General features: G+C 49.2%; 2 protein-coding genes and 1 non-coding gene across 5 annotated transcripts in view; 1 reads left to right on the forward strand and 2 right to left on the reverse strand.

Moving 5' to 3' along the window:
* The window catches only part of SF3B3 (splicing factor 3b subunit 3), a 30,109-nt gene extending 23,845 nt beyond the window's left edge, over positions 1-6,264 (reverse strand). The window contains exons 1-7 of the mRNA XM_059824656.1: positions 6,195-6,264; positions 5,296-5,408; positions 4,533-4,859; positions 3,197-3,369; positions 2,798-2,939; positions 1,596-1,708; positions 685-822 (exon numbers count right to left, since the gene is read on the reverse strand). Of these exons, the coding sequence (XP_059680639.1) occupies positions 685-822; positions 1,596-1,708; positions 2,798-2,939; positions 3,197-3,369; positions 4,533-4,859; positions 5,296-5,365 (963 nt within the window). The 5' untranslated portion in view covers positions 5,366-5,408; positions 6,195-6,264. The remainder of the gene's footprint in view (positions 1-684; positions 823-1,595; positions 1,709-2,797; positions 2,940-3,196; positions 3,370-4,532; positions 4,860-5,295; positions 5,409-6,194) is intronic.
* Positions 1,317-1,396, reverse strand: LOC132318307 (small nucleolar RNA SNORD111). Its single transcript, XR_009484313.1, has one exon. It is a non-coding gene; the product is annotated as a small nucleolar RNA SNORD111 (small nucleolar RNA).
* A 331-nt stretch (positions 6,265-6,595) lies between the features above and the next one.
* COG4 (component of oligomeric golgi complex 4) lies at positions 6,596-22,356 on the forward strand. 3 transcript variants are annotated; one of them, XM_059824735.1, is made up of 19 exons: positions 6,596-6,730; positions 7,323-7,405; positions 8,119-8,233; positions 8,989-9,163; positions 9,745-9,938; positions 10,430-10,535; positions 11,814-11,971; positions 12,484-12,542; positions 13,925-14,058; positions 14,590-14,708; positions 15,104-15,270; positions 15,946-16,111; positions 17,661-17,723; positions 18,195-18,311; positions 19,955-20,047; positions 20,356-20,439; positions 20,750-20,851; positions 21,253-21,381; positions 21,619-22,356. In XM_059824735.1, exons 1-19 carry the CDS (start codon positions 6,659-6,661, stop codon positions 21,751-21,753), a joined length of 2,271 nt encoding a protein of 756 aa, XP_059680718.1. In that variant the 5' UTR covers positions 6,596-6,658; the 3' UTR covers positions 21,754-22,356. The 3 variants fall into 3 exon arrangements, with proteins under 3 accessions (XP_059680718.1, XP_059680720.1, XP_059680719.1); XM_059824737.1 differs by lacking the exon at positions 17,661-17,723 and having other exon boundaries at positions 6,615-6,730; XM_059824736.1 differs by lacking the exon at positions 20,750-20,851 and having other exon boundaries at positions 6,635-6,730.
* The last annotated feature ends 89 nt before the right edge of the window (positions 22,357-22,445 follow it).

Below are 22,445 nucleotides of genomic sequence, written 5' to 3' on the forward strand. Positions count from 1 at the left end.
GAGCAAATTTCTACATTTGATATGGTCGCAACACTCTTGGTGAAACATCCAAGAACAATCTTAAGCCACTTAAAGATGGCACACAATCATCCCTTGTACCAAACCTGGCATGTTTAGATGAAGGAGGAACTAACATTCAACATTTACCCAAAAACCCCAACTGATTCACTGCAGCAGAGATCTTTTCATTGCAAAATACTAGGACAAGCAGCAGCAAGCCGCTTCAAGCCTGTTATTTCAACTCATGGACCAGCTGTACCAAGCTAGCTACCTCAGTTTGCAAGAAGATTGATTGCAACATGAAAATATTCAATTAAAGAGATGAAATAGAGCACCTACTGTGATCAGGAGAAACTAAGTTCCCCAGAATTAGTTTCTGGAATACCCTCTAGCAGGTTCATGGACCACACTTTACAATACATCTTTTGAAGAAAGGACTGCCTACAGAACATCTAAAATATGCCCAAGTGACTCTGCAGCATAATTCTCACAGGATTTTGCAAACTTTGCACTGTGTTTCTATATGAGTGAACTCTAGTTACAAGTGCAGGTATAACTATCACAAGTCACACAAAACGTGTGCCATTTCACAGCTAAAACCACAATATTAAATATTTATCACTTTGGAGAATCCTAAGAACTCTTCTCCATAAATGCTTTTGTTGTTCTTCATGTGATGCTTACCATGTCTTCATCAGTCTCCAGAGTAATTTTGAAGATGTCTCCCTGCTCTGTCTGGGCCAGGAAGAAGAACATGGACTTGGTCTTATGTGTAGCAGAGCAGACAAAAATCATACCTCTCTCTGGGTCATCCAAGTCATTCTGTCAAGACAGAGAGCGGAGGTCATTGGTGGAATTACCTGGCAAGCGCAAATGTGATTTCACGGACTGAAGTATTTCCATTTCACAGGTGCCTTCAGAGCTGACAGTATGTGAGGAGGCTTTTAACACAAAGCCCATCCCCTCTGTTACACGCATAGTTAACCATCGGTTCATCTCTGCCCCAGAAGGAAATACATTTCTAAGACACTGTGCCTAAGCATCGCCCCTGCTATCTTTTTTTTGCCCTCCTCCCTGGAAAACTCTCACATATCAAAGCCAACCACAGAGGCAAGGGCTGCCATCCACTTACAGCTGGTTTTGAGCACCTGACCCTTGGCAGGTGTTCAAAGCTCTGTCAAAGCACACAATGATTTGCAATACCAAAGGAGGAGGAAGCAGCCTTAGATGCAACAGAGCAGCTGTCAGATTCACCTGCGTACACGATGGCAACCAGAATTACTTAAGGTGGTGCGTCGTATCTTATACTGACAGCACTGCCTGATCAGAGTCTTTGGAGTATCTCCAGCATAAATCTCAGAGAAGAGACATGAAGCAAACTCATCACTTCAGGCTATGTCCACCCCCATCTTCCCTCACAGGTAACATGCAGCCAGGAAGGTAGATGATAGCCAACACACTTTTAACTCCTTTTTCCTTACTTTAAAACCTCCCTGACACCTTTAACCTTGAAAGGCAAATACCAAGCATTCATTTAGCACTGACAAAGATAATCTTAAAAAAAAAAAAAAGGGTAGGAATCCTGAAATTCTCACCCGTCTCCTGGGAATCGGGCATCTGATATCAGGCTGGTCACCAAAGTTTTTGTAAGTAATATAGTTTTCAGAACAGATCAGCACCCCACTAGGTCCATCAGAACCACCAGGAACTGAAACACAAAAAAGAAATATTATGAGAAAAGCTCTTACCACAGATCTGACTTCCTGCCTGCAGAACATTTTTTTGGGTTTGTTTTTTTTTTTGGTCTTTTTTTTTTTTTTAAAGCAACATAGTTCCCAGTGCTATCGCCCTACATATACGAATCTGCTCTTATTGAAAGTGAAGACAAAAGACTGAGCATAGCTGCCTGTGTCAGCACGAGAATAGGGCAGATGGAACCACGGGACCAGGAAGGAGAAAAAGGAAGGATGCAGCTTCAGACAAACTACTTATGTTTTACCCTTTGTGGTTTATGCTTGCCTAGAAAGTCACGACATGCCCAAAGTATCACATTAGCAACTTGTCAGTTAAACACACCCCTTGGGTTACTGGAGTGGTTGCTTGCTGTCAAAAAAATCTGACATATCTTTCACTTTTAGAGTACGTTTTTTAAAATGCTTCTATTGAGATCCCAGCATAACAAAAGGTATCATCAAAATAGTAGCAGCTGTCAGATCTGGCCCAGTATTTGGTATCTGACAGTCGCCTACAGAAGATGCAACAGCAGGGCAAGCATACAAGGATGCTCTCCTAGCTTAGCTTCCTTTGTGCTTGGAGAGGAATCTGCAGCGGTTCAGCGGTTTCCCAGGCCGAAGGTGTTAGGTTGGCTTTGCACCCAATCCCTGTAAGTAGGCTTTTAGTCCATGGATTCATCTACTGCCTTTTGAATGCATACATTAGCTGCTGGAATCCCGTGCAAGAGAGTACAACAACACCTATGCATTACCTAAAAATACATGCTTTTGCATCTGCTACCAGCTAATTTCAGTTAATATCTCTTAGCTTCGGAATCCAGAGAATATCCAGAATAAATCTAAAAGAGAGATGAGGAGCACTTTCAAACTGCATGAATTCTTGTGTATTCCCATGTGCGAACCACCAGTTGTTACCTGACTCCAAGGTCAATTAATGTATACTAATGGCTCAGACTACCATCGAAACAACTCCTAAGATGTAAAGCATATTGATTCTGTTTCCCTGGGCAATGGGAACCAAGTCGATCCACAGGAAAATGACTTAGCAGCCAGGTGGGCAGTACCTGTTATAAGGAAGTTGCCATGCTCTTCCAAGGGCTCACTGTATTTCCTAACAACATGGTTCAAACCCAGGTCCAGTTCATAAAACGTCAGAGTCTGTTGTGTGTTGGCTGCTGCTTCTCCTGTTGGATCATTGTCTGCTTCCTAAAACACAACATAAGATGCACAAAAACAGGCTCAGAGGAAGAAAAGACACACATCTGCAGTTGAACAGCAAGAATTTAAGAAGAATCACCAAGACAGAAGAGAGTTGCCTATTCTGACTGAAGGCAAGACAAAAAGGAAGTAAGCTTGTCTCAGACAGCAAAAGCAGCCAACAGCTCCCCATCTCCACAGACAGCTTAAAACCAGAGAAGGAACGACAAGGCTCAAAAGACAAAGGGAGATCAAGCTCTTCTCACCTCATAATCCATTTCCAGACAAGCAAACATCGGGTTTTCAAATCCCACATCAACTCCCACCACGTGGTAGACCAAGGTATTGGCCTTGTGGGCTTCCAGCGGGGAGGAAATGGTGAGACGAGCAGCAGCATCTCTGTTCAAAATATACACCAGCTTCTGCTTTTCAATAGCACCTGCAAGGAAAGGACAACAGCACCTGAAGGACATCACCTGATGATCAAATCCAATCATACCTGAAGCCCAGTATTGATATGTAACTTAGCAAGAAAATGTTAGCATTACTTCTGCTGAAGTTCACCACTGGTATTTATCTCTGTGCCATCAACTAACTTTGAATGTCTCACTTTAAACGTTTCAGGCCGCAAGCACAAATGACAACTCTAGTTCTTTAAAGCCTAAGACTGACCCTTTGAGATACATCCCTCTAGCCCAATATTCAATCTACACTGGCTACAGGCAGACCGCCTCACTCATTCCACCACACAAGAGATGACAGACTGCAGGGAAGGAAAAACAAATTGAAAGAAGCAGCCAGATGTTCCACCATTTAAAGATATTTGGCAAGAAGGCCTTTCCTCAGAAATATTTTAAGTAAAAATGTATTCTTGCTTGATAACACAGCATCCACAACATAACACTTACCACCTTCAACGATCTACATGAATGGCACAATTGTGATTGGGCTACCTTCTCACCCATGAAAACAAGACTTGTTAGAAAGGAAGCAATATTATTTATTGTTATTCCTGAGATAAAAGGGCACTGTTAAACTACCTATCACTGCAAGTCCTCAGTCTTAACGTGTAGGAAAGCAGCATCGCACAAAGTTGTTTTCAGCAAACTGAGACAGTTCATGTACTGAGTAACTAAGACACCTCATGGTAAATCTTCAAAAAAATCATCCAAGTATTCTTCTACCTGTGAAGCATAATTAGAAATGCATCTAGCTGTCTCCACGATACACCTCAGAGAAGAGACAAGAATTCATAACATCCTTTCAGGCTATGGGAGCTGACTGACTACACTGCAGCACGGACGCCTGCAAGCCCAACTTCTCTCCCAGACATCACACTTCAGGGCTGTCTGCACACTGCTAACCAAGCTGGCCTCTTTCCAAGTTGTTTTGGCCCAGCATTAGAATTAATTCGTGCAATTCCATCAGCGTCAGGGAACTATTCTGAATGCCTGCATTCTCCTTGACACGTCTCATAGCCTAACAAACTGCCCGAGAAGAAACGCTTCCAATTATACCTGGCAGAAACTCGCTCCAAAACAAATATTCCCAAGGCAGGAGAAAAAAAAAACAAAGAGAAAACGAGCCGACAGACTGACTTACTGATCATGACAGCACGGCCCTTCGGGTCTACAGCCAAGTACTGGCCTGGAACGATTCTGCGACATCCACTCTTGCCAAAGGTTTCCTGATGAATCTTCTCAAACACGTTCTTTGAGGGCTGGTACTCCAGAATAACAATGCGTCCCGAATCACTGCCCACGACGATATAGTCTTTGGTCCCACCTGTCAGCCTGAAGGCCATGAGGGAGCGAATGACTCCAAACACTTCCACGGTCAGCAGGGTGTGAACCTTTCCTGTGTTGGGATCGGGGCGCAGTAACTCCAGGATCTTGCCCCGGGAAACAACGATTTCTTGTTGTTTGGTTCCTAAAGAGCCCAAAACATGAAGGAGAGTTAGCAACAACCCAGCAGAACATGCAATTTCAAGAGGCACTGTAGGAAAAAAGATAAAACTTCATGACTACTAAATGCCGAAGAGTTTTATGATTACTATGGAAGAACCCAAAGCAACTGATTCACCCCATTAGGTGCCACTATTGTTTGAACATCTTTTAACAGACCAGGAAAGCGAACAAAACACTAAATTAAATCTATGCATAATCAAGCCAAACTTCCCTTGATCTTTCCACAAGTTACAATAACTCAAGTAGCACACTCAAGAGCAAATAATAATGTACCAGCAAAAGATAATATACTGAAACAGACTAGCTTCAGCAACCAAACCAAATAAAGAACAAACACCTTTTTCCTCTACTACCCGAAAAAGCTCAAGTCAAGATGTGCTAAGGGAGGAGACGATTACCTGAGAAATTGCCATGGATAGCATAGCTAATGCCGGTGGCACGCTGCAACGTCAGGTTGTAGAGAAACATGCTGGCAACGGGTTTCTTTCACCTTATCGTAGCTCCGCTGAGTCTGCAAGAAGTAGAACAAAAATATATACTTTGCAAAACCAAAGCCTTCCATATGACACAGAGAGAGGACCGCTGCCCTCTTATTTGTGTGCATATATCACTTCACATTAGAAAACTGCCTGCCACCCAACTAAAGTTATTTAGTGTTTATTAATACTGTGAGACAAAAGGTTCTCCCAAAGATAACCAGGGCTGCCGAGCATCAGCTGAGCTCCTTTCTGCTGCATGACTGATCAGGACTTCCAGCTAATTACTTCTCTTATGGTTTTAGCTGTTCAGAAACCAATTAAAACAAAGTTAGGGAACGCCTCTATAAATGCCCTATGCCGTTACACCTCACTGATCTCGCCGCTTCATTTAACGCAAACCAACCTAACCACAACTACCTGGAGCAAGCGCCTGAGTCGATTCCCTTCCCCAGGGCTAACGCGGGAGGGGACCCCAGCTGCAAGCAGGCCGCCGCACTCCTTCCGCCGGGTGCTGCAGGCCGCGGACACCAGCCCTCAGCCGCCCCGAGCCTTGCCGAGGCCCTCCCCAGGGCCCACAGCCCAACAGTGCCCCGCAGCCTGGGCGGGCTCCCCACGCCCTGCGGGGAGCAGGGCCGCAGGCTCCTGGAACCGGCCACGGATCAACGCCCGGCCCGGCCGCCCCCCACAGGCCCGGCCCCGGGGGGCCCGCGGCGCTCGGGCCTGTGGCCGCTCCCCCCGCCAAAATGGCGGCCCATACCGCGCCCCCCCAGCCCAGGGGCCGCCACTGGGCGGACGCGGCGCGGCGGGGCCGCCCTCACCGTGCAGATGAAGGCGGATGGCGGCAGATGCTGCTCCTGCCTAGGCGGGCGCGCCGTCGGCCCGCTCCGCCATGAGCCTCGCGCGTGCGCCCTGCCCTCCCGCGCCTCCTCGCAGGGGCTTTCTGCGAGCCCCGGCGCGCGCGCGCGCCGTGTGGCGGAGAAGGCTGCCCGGAGCAGCGCCTGAATGATCATGGGGCGATGGCAGCCACTCCCCGTACCCAGAGCCTCCGAGAAAAAAGCCCCAGGCCGCCTCTTAGCGTAGAGAGACGAGGGAGCTTGAGCCTCCCGCGCTGCCAGGCGGAGCCGAGCGGCCCAAAACGTTCAGGCACCGCCGTCGGCAGCCCCGAAGGGCCTCACGGCGGTATCGACCGCGTCAGCTGCACCCCAAGATGGCGGCGGCCACGGCGCCGGGCCCGCGGGTGCCGGGGGGAGAGGGTGGTGCTTCGGCTGCCTCCGCCCTCTCCATGGAGCGGATTCAGTCGCTTACCGACCTGGCGGACCTGGAGGCCGCCTACAGCCGGCTGTGTGAGGAGGAGGTGTGTGGGGGGCGGGCCCGTGAGGCGGCGGGGCCTTCGGTGGGGAGGCCGCGGGGCCCCCGGCGGCGACCGGCTGCGGCGGGGCGGGATGGGGGACGTGGCACCCCGGATGTGTTCGCGGCTCCAGCCCCCTCCGGCCCGCTGCTGTGGTGACAAGGAGAACGGGTGCCTCGCTGTCACGGCCTCCCCTAGTCGTCCGGATCCGTTTCAGAGATGTTAAATACGGGCTCAGCCGTCCCTCGGGCCCGGTGGGGTGAGCGTGCCGCCTCCGCGGTGTCCCTGAACGGTGGGCAGCCTGCAGATTCAAGGTCCTCATGCACTGAAAGCTCGGCCAGGGGAGGAGTTTGTGGGTCATCTGGCTTAAAAGTTGTGCGATGAGGTTTGCATAACTGATGCTTCAAAACGTCACGAGCATAAATATTCATAGGATTAAAATGAGAGATTAGGAAGGAATTAATTGTCATATGAGTTCTTGGAAGCGCTAACGCTTTGCTAGCAGCATGTCCTTGACTTGGATGTAGGGTCTGTGATAAGTTGCTGGCCCGGAGGAGAGCTGAAGGCACTCAAGACTTCCTTCATCCTTTTCTTTCAGAAAGTCGTGCAGGAAGAGCTGGATACCCTCCTGGAACAACAGAGCACTATAGAGAATAAGATGGTTGCACTTCATCGCATGGGGTTAGTGATCCCCACCCTCTCCCCTTCTTTCTGCTTCCACGCAGTGTTCAGTAACTCCCTACTTATTTCACGATGTGAAAATTCGTTTCAGTGTTGTGAGGAAAGCACATTCATTCTCAGAAAAAGACTTTAAATCAGTTTTTGGTAGGGAACAGTAGTTGGATCCTCATACCTGGGCACCTGGTTCTTCTCAGCAGCACTACCAGAGGGAACTGTTGCGCGCTCACAGTGACTGACCCATTTTGGCGTAGGCTGAGCAGTTCTTTCAAGGTCTCACCCCAGATATTGTCAGGTTTCAGCATCAATGCTTGGGTCAGAAGTCTTGTGTCAGGCTGTTTACAAGTGTGGATAGATATTCCCACTTCTTCGTGATGACCTTCTGCAGGCAGCCTGAAAGGTCATCCTGAGTGGCCTCATGTCTAGTAGAAGCTTGGAACACAAGTTCACAGACTTAATCTTCCACTTTAGAAGTGGAGAGTATCTTAAAGCCTCAGTGGCTTGTTCATGTCTTGCCTGATAGCGAGAACAGTCGTTTGTGCAGCCTCTTCCAAAGCAGTCTGATTTTTGATGCTTTGCTTCTGTAGGAGTGGCATGAAATGAAAGATACTGTTGCTGACAGGAGCATTTGAGTTTGGAGAAGAACCATCCTGCTGTTACAGACCATCTGACTACTTAATATTTGCATCTCACGTTCAATTCGCTTGTGTTTCTAGCCCTAATTTGCAGCTCATCGAGGGGGATGCTCAGCAGTTGGCAGGGATGATCACCTTCACTTGTAACCTGGCCGAGAACGTCAGCAGTAAAGTCCGCCAGCTTGACCTTGCCAAGGTAACTGGACCGAGAGGGTGTTTGGGAGTTGTCACCACCAAGCCATGTTCTGTCTGCTCGTGTGCTCACAGCATAATAGAGAAATGTGCTCTTTTCTGTAGTGGGCAGGTGGGCTGGAAACTGCTTTGTTCTTTATTTTAGCAGTGTCTAGTGTTGCTAGGTAATGGTATCTTGCTAGGCTCCTGGATATTGCAGGGTACAAGAGCAAACAATGCATACGCTATTCCATACAGCAACTGGTTCTCCAGCATCCCCCTTCTGTCCATGCAGCTCCTGGTAGAGTATGGTGAATAAGCAGAGGTTAGTCTTTGTTAGCACTCTTTTGTCAACTATTGCAGCGCTGAGGACAGTGGAGATGGTCATTGTCACCCAAGAGTGGCCAGGAATTCGGGCTGTCATGTTCTTTGTACAGAAGTAGGCTAAGAGGCATCAAGTCCCAGTGCCCAGCATAACTGCTTAAATCAAAACAGATGATGCATGGTTGTGTCTCTGGTCTCTGCCTGTTTGTTAAAGTGGAATATGGCCTCTGAGTTCAGTCTGAGTTTTGACGGGTGAATGCTCTTCATCTTTTGGAGTCATTAGTCTTAAGACTTTTTAAGTAGTTTGGCGTTTCTGCTTGCATAGCTGTTTATCGTATAGAGAAGTATTGCTTCAGTCTGTTTCTTCTTTCTTTTTTCCCCCATGCTGTCTTCTCATAATTCTCCTTCCCTGGTCCAGCCCACTGCAGGAAGCCTGACTGGTTGCCTTTCTTGCAGAATCGACTCTATCAGGCCATTCAGAGAGCTGATGACATCCTTGACCTGAAGTTCTGCATGGATGGAGTTCAAACAGCCCTGCGAAATGAAGATTATGAACAAGCAGCAGCTCACATCCATCGGTATCTGTCTCTGGACAAATCAGTGATTGAGCTCAGTCGTCAAGGCAAGGAAGGTAAGTACTGTTCGTGAGGAGAAGCTGGTAAGTCACCTTTCCAGTAGATAACTAGAGCCTGCATGATTTCCCGTGACGGATAGCCTCGGCCCCATAGACAAAGCAGAAGATCCAATGCTAGCCAAAGATCTTAGTATGTCATAGAGTACCACAGAGATGAAGCGTTATTAGGTTTGAATTATCATTAATGAAAAGAGAGTTCCTGGCACACGGCTTTGATAGCATTTCAGGTGCTGACTAGGTGAAGGACAAAAGAAACGAGGGAGAAGGCTCTGTCAGGGAAAACTGTTGTATCGTTATGGTGTGCTACCAAGCAGAGCAACTAGAAATGACGGATTAAATTGCCTGATCCCTAAAAGAAATGTCCTGGCTGATGTGTTCACATCCTCCATGCAAGACCACAACATTAGCTGTGTGTACATCACACACATATCTATCTTTCTTTGACTGTAGGGGAATTCCAGTATGCCTTCTGCCTTCTCACCCTAGGGCTGCACAGTGTTGGTCTCTCTGCTGGGGAAAAAAGTAGCCCTTAACATTGTACTGTCACTTTTCCCTTTCTTTTCTGTCCTTTTGACCAGGGGGCATAATTGATGCCAACCTGAAGCTCCTGCAGGAAGCAGAGCAGCGCCTGAAGACAATTGTCACAGAGAAATTCGACACAGCTATGAAGCAGGGAGACCTGCCCCAGGTGGAACGGTTCTTCAAGATCTTTCCTCTGCTAGGCTTACATGAAGAGGGGCTGAGCAAGTTCTCGGAGTACCTCTGCAAGCAGGTAACGGGTTCTGTGAAACATACTGCAACCTGTCTGGTCTCCTAGGGGAAAGCAAAACCCAGTGTCTGTCAACAGATGTTGTGGAAGGAGATCTTGGCTCTGGCTTGTTTATCTTAGAAACCAGCACTGGCCTTAGTTCATCTCTCTCCCTGCATTTTGCATCCTGGGATAGGCTTTCTGGTGTCTAAATACAGATCCCGCTGGCTGGCTGGCTTCTCCTGTGTCTTGCTCATTGTGCTTGCTTAAAGGAAAGAGAAGGGACAACAAGGGAGCCTGGAAAGAGGAGAACAAGTTTCTGCCTTTCCTTGATCCTTGAGTTTTCCACAAGAGAGGAAAGGATCCCTGTTCAAACGAGGAACAGCAGCAATAGCTCGTGCAGTGGGAAGGCCAGCAAAAGCCCGGGGCTCTGTAGGGCAGGGGACAGAGGTCCACCCTATGGAATGGAGAATGTCTTTGAGTGTTACCAGCTGATTGGTCCTGTTGTCATGCAGGTGGCCAACAAAGCAGAGGAGAACCTGCAGCTGGTGATGGGGACAGACATGAGTGACCGTCGAGCTGCTGTAATCTTTGCAGACACCCTGACACTCCTCTTTGAAGGTAATCTTCTTGCTTTCCTCTTTGCTGATTGATTGAAAAGAATCTGTGATGAGATTGTCCATCAATTTAAATGCTTTTGATTCTAGCTTCAGGAGAGCGCCTCCTTCCACTTTGAGCTATGAGAGTGTCACACTAGAGGGACAAGGACACAACTAATAGACTTTGTCCCAGCCAGGAGGCAGCATTACAATAAGCAAGCTTTCCTACGTACAGCACAAAGTAGATTTGCAAAGGATTTGTTGGCTTCTTCCAGGAATCATACTCTTCCTGTTCTCTACATCCTCAAAACAAATAGGTATTCCCTGAAGGTTTCTTCAGATATGCAGCTCTCCAGACAAAGAAATTGGATCCCTTAAGACTGAGCAGCTGTTGATGCCTCCAGGCCTGGCTCTCCAAGGAGGACCACGGGAGCTTGAAAGCAGAGAGGGAAGGGAGAGAAGGGAATATGAATGCTCTGTGGGAATGTTGCCAAAGACAGTAATTGAGATCCCATGGTGATTAACCATCTTCTCCATTAAGTCTGCTATAATTCCAGGTTGCACCTCTGCCAAATCACTCTCCCAGCCTGGCACCCTCTGCTATTGAAGGTCCTTAGAGCCGCCGAGCCTTTCTTGGCAGTAGCATCAAAAGAGAGGGAGCGTTGCTAACTCTTGGAGTAGAGAGTTTGCGAGAAGAAAGCAATCTTGGTTAGACACCTTCTTGGAGATGCACTTTTTCTCCAAGGAGGTCTTGCCTTCACTAATGCTTGCTGTCTTGGGCATCTGCCTGACAGATAAGAGCAGAGCTTTCCCTAGGCTGATTTTCCTAGCACTGTTCTCCTGTAATCTGGTAGGTGCTGAAAGCTGAGACTGGGTTTCGATGGCAGTTATGTCCCCTGCCAGGTTTAGGTGGTGCAGCTTTCTCCTGTGGAAGCTTCATACCTTCATACCTTGTATCTTGCTGGGTAGGGGGGCAGCTGACACACATCACATGGCAGGAGCTCTCTTTAGGTAGAGGCATGGCTTCTACTCCAGGAGATTTGCACTGTAGCCTTGCAATAAACAGCGGAGAGGATGGAAGGTGTCATATGCAGAGAGAAGGTGCCATGGAACGAGGGGTGGTAATGACAGGCCTCCGGTGAGGCACTAAAGAGTAGCTGGACAGTCTAAACTGTTTATCTGGGGAGTGAATGATCCCTTGTTAGGTCCTGTCTGCAGACCTGTGTAGCTCTGCTCTGAGTCCAGACTGGATGGGAACTGCTGCTTGAGTCTCTCTCTCGTGCTTCCCCTGTCCCTGCAGGGATTGCTCGCATTGTGGAGACCCACCAGCCCATTGTGGAGACCTACTACGGGCCAGGGAGGCTGTACACCCTCATCAAGCACCTGCAAGTGGAGTGCGACCGGCAGGTGGAGAAAGTGGTGGACAAGTTCATCAAAGAGAGGGACTATCACAGGCAGGTAAGAAAGAGAGGTGTGATGCTGTCTGATGCAGCCAGCTGCGGCCTCCATCCAGCTCCGTGGGGCTCCGACTGCCACAGAGGTGGCAACGCTTGACCTTGTGTATTGAGAGAAACCTTGCTTTACTCCATATTTGTGCTGATGGCTGAAGGGGTGCAGCCTGTAGCCATCCCTTCTGCTGCAGAGAAGGATTCGTTGGGAGCATGGTAAATGGATCCTGGGCACAGGATTCATTGCTCTGCAGGTCTGTAGGGCACTTTCAGTACACCTTCACCGCTGTCTCGTTCCTGCTCTGGCTGTTAGATGCAGGGCTGCTGTGACTGCCAGGCTGAGCTCTGTCTTGGTGGAGGAGGTGAACTGATGCGGTTCCCTTCTCTGGCAGTGCTTCCTGCAAAACATTCTTATCATGCCCCCAAGTAAGCACCTCCTTAGGCTACAGCATGAGAAGCTGCTGTTAACTCCAAGTCATCAGCAAAGACTTTAATGATTTTCCCTTTTTTATGTGATTGCAGTTCCAGCAAGTTCAGAACAGCATGATGAGAAGTTCTTCTGCAGAGAAGATTGAACCAAGGTACAAACAAAACCTCTTTTTGCTCTCTAACCTTCCACTCTTGAGCTGTTATTAACACTACTTAGCATTTAGATAACTCTCCGGGTCTTCCAGAGGCTTTGTGGCTACTAAAGCATAAAATCCAATTGTTAGGTGCTCTTCACTGCCCTTTTATAAAGGCAGCATCTGTGGTGGTGCTTTATTTTGCTTACTCGTTACTTTTAAGCCTTAGCCCTAAACGTTGCTGGAGGGCTGGCAATATCACCGCACACACGAAGAGACTTTAATTGCCTGTGCCCACCACCTTTCAAAGGTCAGGGTGTGGTCTTCAGAGCCCACGAAATGGAGCAGCTCCCTGGGCAGATAATTTGTGACAGAATCAGGAATAAATCTTTGGGTTCTATTTAATCTATACTGCTGCTGCAGCAAGTCTGTGACATCAGTTTCTTGCTAACGAACCAAAGTACTTTCAGTATCCCTCCTTTTCGTTTTATCTTAATTATTTATTTGTATAGCCCTAAAGTAAGGCCATTTGAAAGTGCGCCCAGCCCTTCTGGCACTGCATGACTTCTAAACATGCCTTGAAAGAAAACTTAGATCTGTCTATGAGCCTGCATGACTAATTATTTCAGCAGAAACATAAAAGATCCACTTACTATTTGCTCTGAGTAACTGTGCATGCATCCCAGGTTTTCTGAGCTTTTGCTTTTTCATCTGTAAAATAAAGATAATGGTTCCTTGTCCCACTTGGGCTTTGTGAGGCTTTAAGCAGGATTTGTAAAGTTCTTTTGTGCATACTGATGAAAAAGCTGCTGATGCAACAGTCTTCTTTTTCATAGTCATCTCTGATCTGAACACTGTGTTCTGCATTGTCACATGCTTTTTTGGTATCACGTTTCCTGAGCTGTTGAGCTTAAACAGATTCTTCATCGTTTTCAGAGAAACACATGACTGTGCACAAGAGCACATGCGTGGAGATGGCAGGGACCAGGCATTTCTAACACTGGCCATGTAGGGCTCACAGAATCATAGCAAAACTGAGGTATGAAAGGACTGCCGAAGGTCTCTAGTCCAAACTCCCACTCAAAGCAGGTCTAATTTTAAAGTTCTATCAGGTTGCTTAGAATCTTGCAGTCCTTACTGCTGTGATTTTAATGTGGTTGTTCTCACATCCATGATGAAAAAAGAAGCTTCTCTATGATTTTTTCAGGATGTTTTGATTGTATGTGCATTATTTGCACATACCAGTTATTCTGCTGAGCTTTGCCACTCAATGGCACACATGGAAAGGGGCAGTATTGATCTCATAGTAAGGGGACAGAGAACACACTACTTAACTGAGTTAAATTAGTGTCTCTCTTTTTGTAGTCTCGCTACCTTGATTCTTGCTATGTTCTTTCCAGGGAACTTGACCCTATTTTAACAGAAGTCACTCTGATGAATGCCCGCAGTGAGCTCTACTTGAGGTTCATCAAGAGACGAATAATATCTGATTTTGAGGTGGGAGACTCCATGGCCTCAGAGGAGGTAAAGCAAGGTAAAACACCTTGAATACCAGTACTTGCGGGCTCTCTGCTCCTTGCAGCCAGAAGTGGAGATGTATCTGAATTAGTGGCAGAGCAGAGTGACACAGGATCTGCAAAGATGCTTTGGGAGCACTCTGTGGAACAGGATTGCGTAGCCTGGCCTCCCCAAACCTGTTTTCAGCACTGTTTGTTCCCTCTAACAAGGAAACTAACATTAGGAATAACTGCAGAGCATAATAAACAAGGTCCCCAAAGAGAGGGAGGGCCCTTTGGTCACTGTAGGCACAGACCCTAAAGGTGGAGGCCACAGGGAAAACAGGCTCAGGGTTTTAGTACTCCATGGAGCTCTGGAAATCACTTTTGTTACCTGCAAAAATCAGCTCGGCAATTTTAGCTCCACAGTTGAGGCCCATGGTTTATTCCAGGTTGGGCTTTGCAGGTGTGCATCCGTTGGGTGCCCATGAGACAGGCAGCAAGGGGATTAGGTGGAACTGCTTTCTGGCACTTGATCCCTGCTGATGGTTCTCTTTTGTGTTCTGTAGAGCATCAAAAATACCTGGACAAGCTCCTCAACAACTGTTTGCTGAGCCGCACCATGCAAGAGCTCATTGGCTACTACATCACCATGGAGGAATACTTCATGAGGGAGACCGTCAACAAGGTAGGGCTCAGACTGCTGCTTGCAACAGCCTTCGCTCTCTGCCAGCAGCTGAGACCTCTGTGTGTGCTCCACAATCCTCTGCTGAGCATCCCTAGGGAGGGAGATGAGTACATGGCAGGTCTGCAGTTGTTGGGAAGGTCTTTTGTTTCCCTTGGCTTTGAAAAGCAAGTGTTCGTTTCTGAACTTGGACTGCAAACATACCCTGAGTACCTTCTGGAGCCAGATCTTCCAGGTCTATGGGCTACTGAAAACTAGGATGAGTGGTGCCAGCCCATACATGGTAAAGTTCAGCTCAGGGTGAAACGTGCAGGCTGGCAGTTTGGTCTCACAGCACTGCTCTGAGAAGGCACCTTCGCTCAACTCAGCTCGGGGCACTGAGACAGCTTTCTTTGCAGGCTGTTGCCATGGACAGCTACGAGAAGGGCCAGCTCACCTCCAGCATGGTGGATGACGTGTTTTATATAGTGAAGAAGTGCATTGGGCGTGCTCTGTCCAGCTCCAGCATAGACTGTCTCTGTGCCATGATCAACCACTCCACCACCGAGCTGGAGTCTGACTTCAGGTAATGAAAATACACCAGGTTCATTGTAACCTGCTTCCACCTCACATTCTGCAAACAGTGTTTGCTGTCAGATGGTCTCCCCTGTGTTCTTTGTCTTTGAACCTCTGGTTTGTCATCTCCGTGGAAGATGCTTGTAGGAAGCAGCGTCAGGTGTGGTGTGGGAAGCTGGAGCTGGGTATACTTTTCTCACAGTACCAGTGGTCACCTGTAGGACAGAAAAACAAACCTCATGGCCCAAAATCCCTATGAGACCGAGTCACCACGTAGCATTGGAGTGCTACCCTGCTTGATGGTACACTGTCACCCCTAATTGTTCTCTGGATTGCCTGTGAGATTGCTTAGTAACTTAAACTTGGGGTGAGCCTGCAGAAATTGTCCTGCTCCTGTTTTTTCATCCCAATGTGGAAATGGGGAACTATGACTGAAGACAGCAGGCAGCTGCAGGCAGGACTTTTGGGAAAGCTCAGGAACTGAGTGGTTGTGTTTTTCTTTCAGCCTTGTGTCCTTTAGATACTGTCAGGAGGTATTTGCCAGCCCTCTTCCATCCCTGTGAAGTTTCACTTACCTTGTTCAGGTCACAGCTCAGCCAGACTGCTGTCCCCTGTCACAGAGCACAACTCTGCTGTGGTGTGCAGTATTTGCTCTAAGCCCCGGTATGTTCTGCTTGTCCCATAGGGAGGTTCTGTACAACAAGCTGAAGCAGGGCTTTCCAGCCACGACTTTCCAGGACTTCCAGAGAGGGGTGACCAGTGCCGTGAACATCATGCACAGCAGCCTGCAGCAGGGCAAGTTCGATACCAAAGGCATTGAAAGCACTGACGAGGCCAAGCAGTCCTTTCTGGTGAGTTTGGTGGCTGTTCTGGTGTGGAATGAGTTGGGGTGAGGGGAAAGACAACGGGCAGCTCTTGGGAGCAGGATTGGTGCAACTATCACATGCTCAGAGAACCTGAAAACCTGTTCAGGCATGGTGGGTAGCCTGACTTTGGGTGTCTAGTAGATGCTTCTACCTCATCTCATGTTTGTAGGGCTTCCACACCAGGCCTGTGCAAGTATGATCCTGTGATTGCCTCTTAGGCTGCTGTGATGATGATTCCCTCCAGACTGGGGAAGAGTCTGTACTCTTTTGAGGCGTCCATCAAGCCTGTTCCTCACAGGCTCTGCACAAAGGTGGTGGGAGATTGCCTCATCCACACCTTCCTCTAGATGAGAAAGTTTCCTAGCCCAAGCTCAGGGCTTCTTCATTCTCGCTTATCAGATTGGGGAGTTTCCATTTGAGCAGGGTTGTCTGCTCTGCTTGGCCTGCAAGATCCTCCTGTTGCCTTCTCCTAACAGCAGTGCTGCAACTCTCTGCGTGCTTGAGCAGGCCGGAACATGGCAGTGAGCATTGGAGACCCCTTGGAGAGCATTTGAAGGGCCATCGCTCCTGTCTTCTGCGGCATAACACATCCGTCCCCACGGTGGGATGCTCTATAGACGTTGCATTGCGGAAAAAATCTTACTGGGAGAGCAACTCCGGATCTGCTCTCTCCTCTCAGCCAGCCCCGCTGTTTGAGCAGACCTGTGGGCAGAGACTCTGAGAGCACTGGAGCGGGGCTGGCTCACCCTGACTTGTCTCCCTTTCTGTAAGTTGCTGTGAACACCCAGTGCTGAAGAGGCTCCTTGGGGCTTTCACTGTACAAGGAGAGAAGGCAACACAGGGAGCAGGAGGCACTGAACTCTTCCATTTCATTAAATTCTTGGTTACAGGTTTCTGCATTTCTTGAAGCACAGTGCTTAAAATGTCAGTTCTCCCACTGGAATTCCTCATTCACCTGTCAGCTTGCCTCATTTCCCTGTCTGCACAAACCCCAGCCTTATACTGACATGTAGTTCAGCTTCAGAAGGCAGAGAACAGTCTGTTCAGTGAAGAGCAAATACTCATCTGGCAGGAGGGGTGCTGATTCCTCCTGCCTAGATACGAGTGCCTTCCTACCTCCCCTGCTTCTCTGGACACAGTGTGTAAACCATCACCTCCAGCCCCTCCTGGTCTGTTGATCTTCATGACACTGTCACAGAAAGTTGGGGGTACATCCTGTCTTCCACCAGTCACACACAAGTAACTTCGCTGCAACATCGTGGACACAATGATGAGGAAAAGAAGTAGAGTAAACTAACTCAGACTTTGTACTAGCTGCAGGTTCAGCACACATGCTCAGTTACTGTAGTTCACGTTCATGCAGCTCCGTGAATCTGCAGTGCTTTGATCACAGGGTAGCAGCTCTGTCCCTTAAATGTTTGCATTTCAGCCTGTACTGTGAGCAGGGCATGGAGTAAACGTATGGACTTGGGGCTGAGGTGTTGGGAAATTCCAATGGATTCTACTTGGGTTTGTTTTGTTGTTTTTTTTCCAGGTAACCTTAAACAATGTGGAAGTCTGCAGCGAAAACATCATGACCCTAAAGAAGACTTTGGAGGTGCGGTCTGGATTCTTTACTGTTTTTTCCTTAATGAAATTGTAATATTCTCCCTTGGGGTGGTCAGATAAACCATCTGGACTTCGCTGTGTCCAAATTCCTGAGGTCTTTGCCCTCCAGCCTTAGGAAAGCAATTTTGAGCTGGCAGAGCAATCTCTGCCTGATAGTAGCAGCTGGAAATACCAGTTCCTCCAGCTTGACCAACCTGGCACAGGCCGGGAGCCAGTGGAATAACATGTGCATCATTGAGAGGTTGTGGTTCTCCGGTGCTGGGCTAGATAGCCCTTGGCTTCCTTTCTTGCTGACCTCTCCCCAGCTGGAGCCAGCTGCCTCTGCCTTCACCGGGGCAAGAGTTTGGTGCCTGTCCTAGCCTGCAAGCGTGCTGGTGGGCAGCCAGAGCTCAGCAACACGAAGGACAGAAACTGCCCAGGTTATTAATTTGCAACTTGCTTGTGGATCTCTTCCCTGCAGAGTGACTGCAGCAAACTGCTTAATCAAGGCTTCGGGGGAGAGCAAGCGGAGGCCAAGATTGAGAGCTGCCTCTCTGACATGGCTGCCGTCTCCAACAAATTTCGTGACCTGCTGCAGGTGAGCGTCTTGCTGAGTTACTGCTGGCTTCCAACACTGGCTGGCCAGTGTCTTCAGAGAGCGCTCAGGCAGGAATCATTTCAGCCCAAGACCTGGGTCACGTCTGACTCCAGGAGCGCTGGGTAGGGAGTAAATCAGTCAGCTTTGAGGTGTGGAAACAGATCCAGCCTGTTTGCACGGCTGCACCAGCTGGCGGCTGCGTAAAAAGCACTGGCAGCAGCTGCAGAGCCAGAAGGAATGTTGCTCCATTTGTCTTCACTCAGCACGGAGTTGTAGTTGGTTCAGCATTTTCAGGAGAAGAAATATTAATAGCATTTCCATCTCCTCCATTCTCCCTCGTGGCACAGCACGTTGTCAAGTTGTCCAGAGCCTCACTAGGTAACGCTGAAGATGGGCTGTTGGCAGAGAAGAGCTGCTTTTCTCTCAGGTTTCTCCTCCTTTCCCAAATGGAAATACTTGCCGGCATGGGGCAGAAGGCTCTCCGGCTAAATCCACTGTCTCGTGTGGCACGCTGGGGCCTGTTGCCCTAAAATTTCACAGTGGTCTCTGGCAGGGAGGGGAGCAGGAAGACCCGATACCTCCTGTGGAAAGAAACCAAGCAAAAGAGAGTATTTTTAACCAGGTTTGCCATCAGCTTTGTATTTCACAGAGGGGCTAGACTATTTTTCATTTGGCTTTGCAGTTCACTGCAGCCAGATGCCTTCAGACCAGTATTGCCAGCGAACCCCTCTTGAGGCTTGTGGTCCGTATCAAAACCAGAGAGCTCATCAGTAAGGAGTGAAACGCCAGTCTAGATCTAGTGCAGAATTAAAACTGGCTGCAAAGCAATCAAGAGGCTGAGCAGCAAGCTCCTGCGTTGCCTGAGTCACACGCACATTGAATTTGCCTTAGAAAAGGGCAATTGCCAGCAGGACCTGCTCAGAAATGCCAATTTTAGTTAAAAAACTTCCATCAAATGCCAGGCAGTATCGGTACCTGAATAGTTTCATGCTGGGTGGGCTTTCTTGACATCTGGCTGAGCCAAATGGGGGTGGTTGGCAGGAGAGGGCTTTCAGAGAGCTCTCTAGCATCACAGCGGACAGAACAGCCTTTGCTGACAACCTGGTGCTCGGGGGAGATGGCGTGTGCTGGGGTTATGATTAATTCAGGGAACTAACTGTGGTTACAGCTTTTATCCTCCTTTTAGCTTCTCCTACTGAGCTAAGCTGCACTGGAGGTGGGAGGCATCAGCTGAGTCCAATCACAGCGTCCTCCTGGCTGGTACTGAGTGGAAAGACTGGTGTTTGTGTCCTTTCCTACCCTGGTGGGATGTGAACTGAACACCTCTCTCCTGCCAGGAAACCTCTGTGGGGTGGGGGAAGTACAAGCCCTTCAGACCGGGCTGCACATTAGCACAGCGACAGCTTCTGGGCCAGCGTCCTTCCTCTTCTTGTCATCGTGGTGTCCTCAGAACCCTCCAGCACCAGAAGAGTGTGGGATCTGGGACTTCTGAGTTCAGTTTCATGTGCAAGTCTGTGGGTCAGTTTCCCCAGCTTGCAGTGAGGATGGGAGGCAGCATCAAGAGAGCCTGGCTGTAAAGGTTATGTGCCATTGCACATTAGTTGTGCTCAGTCACCTTCCTCTCTTCTTCCTGTCCCCCTCAGGAAGGTCTCAGCGAGCTGAACAGCACAGCCATCAAACCCCAGGTGAAGCCCTGGATCAACCTATTCCTCTCCGTCTCCCACAACATCGAGGAGGTAAGGCTCAGCATTCTCTGCTTCCAGCCATACTTCTGCACACCATCCTCTGCTCAGCAGCACAGTCAGAGCAACCATCGTCTCATTCCCCTCAGTTCTCCACTGTTTCCTCAGCACAGAGCAACAGTAAAATATCCAGAACTTGCTCTGTGTCCCAGCTTGGGAAGGGGCATTCTGCTAGAGAGGAGCTTGAGAAAACGGAAGGAGTACAGTGCTGCTCCGGGAGGGACCTCCCTTCCTGTCCTCTGGGGCATTTGCTGTTGTCAGGGCAGGCCACATAAACAACCCTTGTTGTATTTCAATGTCAGGAGGAGTTCAGCGACTATGAAGCTAACGACCCCTGGGTCCAGCAGTTCATCGTCAATCTGGAACAGCAGATGACAGAGTTCAAGGTGAGGGAGAGGGACATGACAGCCTGCCAGACCTCCACGTGGCATTTCTCAACTCTTCCCCTGCTCAGGGGAACGGCAGAGAGAGATGTCCTCCGGTGCCTTGCAGGGCTCTTAGAGATCAATCACCCCCTTCTCCTGCAATTTTCAAAGCCTGCTTGCAGGCCTACATACCTGGATCGCTTTTGCCGGCGCTTTCCACTCGCTGAGCCTGCAAATGACGGGGCTTTATTTGAAAGCTCTCACAGGTTTGGGTTTTGTGGACCTGTGCTCAGTTGTTCCTGACAAGAATGACGCAGGTTTCTGCTTCCAGGCTGGGCTGTCTCCAGTGATTTACGATACCCTCACTGGTCTGATGACCAGTCTCATAGCCATTGAACTGGAGAAAGTGCTGCTCAAATCTACCTTCAGCAGGGTAAGCAAAACACTGTCCTCTACCCTGTGGAGTCCCTGGCTGGACTGCAAACCCTCCACCATGAAACCTCGTTACCCTCCAAAGCATGGGGCAGGGCAGAGGCAAATGTTACCCTCAAAGAAGCTCTGCCACCGCCGGTGGCCAGCTCAGGGAGACCTTGCGTTAGCATGCACAGGGAGAAAGTGTTTTGTGATGGGGTTGGGAAGAGCTTGCATCAATAAGGGGGCTGGCTTTTCAGGTGGGTCTAAACATAAGCCACTTCAACCTGCAATGAATGGTCTAACTGGAACCCTCCTGCTCAGAGACCTCCCTCTGCCCCCCTGTAACTTCTGTTAACTCTGTGTTTGGCACAACCCCTGGGCCTGCTTGGAGAGTTAACAGAGCTCGCTCGCTCCCCGCAGCTTGGCGGTTTGCAGTTTGACAAGGAGCTGAGGTCTCTCATAGCCTATCTCACCACAGTCACCACCTGGACTATCCGGGACAAGTTTGCCCGTCTTTCCCAGATGGCCACCATCCTCAATCTGGAAAGGGTAAGCTGCACCTTGCTTTTATTGGGGGATTGCGGGAGCCCCAGCTGGACTCCACATGGATTTAACTGGGCTCATCCAGACGTTGTCACATCTGTGGGGTATGGAGAAGCTGGAAAAGTTGCCCCATGCCTGATGGATGTTAGTGGCAGGAAATACCGTGACCGTAGTCGGAGTTTGAACTCACCTGTGAGGGCGGTCAGAGGAATTGTCTCCCTGCAGCTCTCCTCTTTTTTCCAGGTGACGGAGATCCTGGATTACTGGGGCCCAAATTCTGGCCCGCTCACCTGGCGCCTTACTCCTGCTGAGGTCCGGCAAGTGCTGGCTCTCCGAATCGACTTTCGCAGCGAGGATATCAAGCGTCTGCGCCTGTAGTTGGTCGGTGCTTGGGTCAGCACCGTGCTGAAGGTGACGGCAGGACGGCTGCAGCCCTGGAGCCTGCCCAGGTCCTACCCTGGGGCTGGCTGTTACACGGTGTGGGGATGGGGTGATGTCTGCCCTTCTGTTCATATTCCTCGGAGCAAAGGGCTTTCTCGGGCCTTGGAAGAAGAGCCGCCCTCCTTTTGTGGGAGCAGAAACAAGGCAGGAGAGGCATCTCTCACGTTGAGAGCAGCGTGACACCATTTCTGAAAACACGTGCTAGTCTGAGGGACAAGCTCATTTGTGCTAGCTCCCGACTCCCTTCATTCTGCCCTGTGGGAGGCACAGGATGTCCGGGAAACTTTGGGGCTGTGTGCTATAGTTAAAACACGAGCCTGCACAGCGAGCTCTGCCTGTGCTGCTGGGCACAGTTGTGTTCCTTCTCTGCCACCAGTTTAAGGGCCGGCTACTGGAGTCCTACACGTCCTGAGCCCTGGAGCTCTCCTGGTGGCTATGGGGTCTGTTCTGTAGAAGGGAAAAGGAATGATTTCCTTGTGGGGAGAGTGCTTGGAAAATCCCTAGAAAGCCGCTGTAGGCAGTGGGGCCGTGTCCCTGCTGGCTCCCCGTGCCCTGTACAGCTACTCTGTAAATAAACCTCACCTGGCTGAGCAGCAACCTCGGGTGGGGTGTGTGCCTGGGGGCCCGGA

This window comes from Gavia stellata, chromosome 15, assembly GCF_030936135.1.
Source record: "Gavia stellata isolate bGavSte3 chromosome 15, bGavSte3.hap2, whole genome shotgun sequence".
Lineage (NCBI taxonomy): Eukaryota > Metazoa > Chordata > Aves > Gaviiformes > Gaviidae > Gavia > Gavia stellata.

Excerpts from the sequence above, each read along its gene's own strand:
- COG4 (XM_059824735.1), top strand. The coding sequence starts at position 6,659 with ATGGAGCGGATTCAGTCGCTTACCGACCTGGCGGACCTGGAGGCCGCC. Across the intron at positions 11,972-12,483 it reads AGAGGGACTATCACAGGCAG|TTCCAGCAAGTTCAGAACAG; the intron begins GTAAGAAAGAGA and ends ATGTGATTGCAG. Across the intron at positions 21,382-21,618 it reads CCATCCTCAATCTGGAAAGG|GTGACGGAGATCCTGGATTA; the intron begins GTAAGCTGCACC and ends TCTTTTTTCCAG.